The sequence below is a fragment of the Formica exsecta genome, unplaced genomic scaffold (assembly GCF_003651465.1).
Source record: "Formica exsecta isolate Colony F162 unplaced genomic scaffold, ASM365146v1 scaffold843, whole genome shotgun sequence".
NCBI lineage: Eukaryota > Metazoa > Arthropoda > Insecta > Hymenoptera > Formicidae > Formica > Formica exsecta.
Window position 1 is genome coordinate 16957 of NW_021853614.1, and position 571 is coordinate 17527.

At 33.5% G+C, this 571-nt stretch overlaps 1 protein-coding gene across 1 annotated transcript in view; it reads left to right on the plus strand.

Moving 5' to 3' along the window:
* LOC115244735 (CREB-binding protein-like) overlaps nucleotides 1-571 on the plus strand; it is a gene marked incomplete at its 5' end in the record, with an annotated part of 12264 nt that overhangs the window by 7105 nt on the left and 4588 nt on the right. The window contains 2 exon segments of the mRNA XM_029822654.1: nucleotides 399-428; nucleotides 513-563. Coding sequence (XP_029678514.1) covers nucleotides 399-428; nucleotides 513-563 — 81 coding nt within the window.

The window sequence follows — 571 nt, forward strand, 5'->3', positions numbered from 1 at the left end:
TTTAGTTATAAGGTTGGTTCAAAAACGCGTTTTATTTTTTGTTTTATTTTTTAATATCTAGTCTCCAGTGTTTCCAATAAGTGTTGCAGTATCATATTGGAGTCAAATGAGACTTAAATAAATGTCTGCTGTATAAGCTAATGTTCTTGTTATTAAAAACAATGGACATAGGATTTGCAGACGACATATTTTCTGCCAAATATTTTTTATTATTTACGCGCGTTGAGAGAAAGATATACAAATAAAACTTTTGTGTGCAGGACATTTTGGAACAAGTCATGGAAGACAGACTTTCGTCCGCGGCGGATTTGCCATACTTTGAAGGTGATTTTTGGCCGAATATGCTGGAAGAAAGTATTAAGGAATTAGATCAGGAAGAGGAAAAAAAGCGTAAACAGGCCGAAGTGGCTGCTGCGGCGGCAAACGCGGTAAGTTGTGGAAGATAAATTTTCCTCTATTTATTTTTTTTATTTATTAATTTTATTAATCTATTATTCTCTTTTTATATATAGAAGAGCCAAAAGAAGGCGAAGAAATCCAACAAGTCCAAAGCGAATCAAAGGAAAAATAG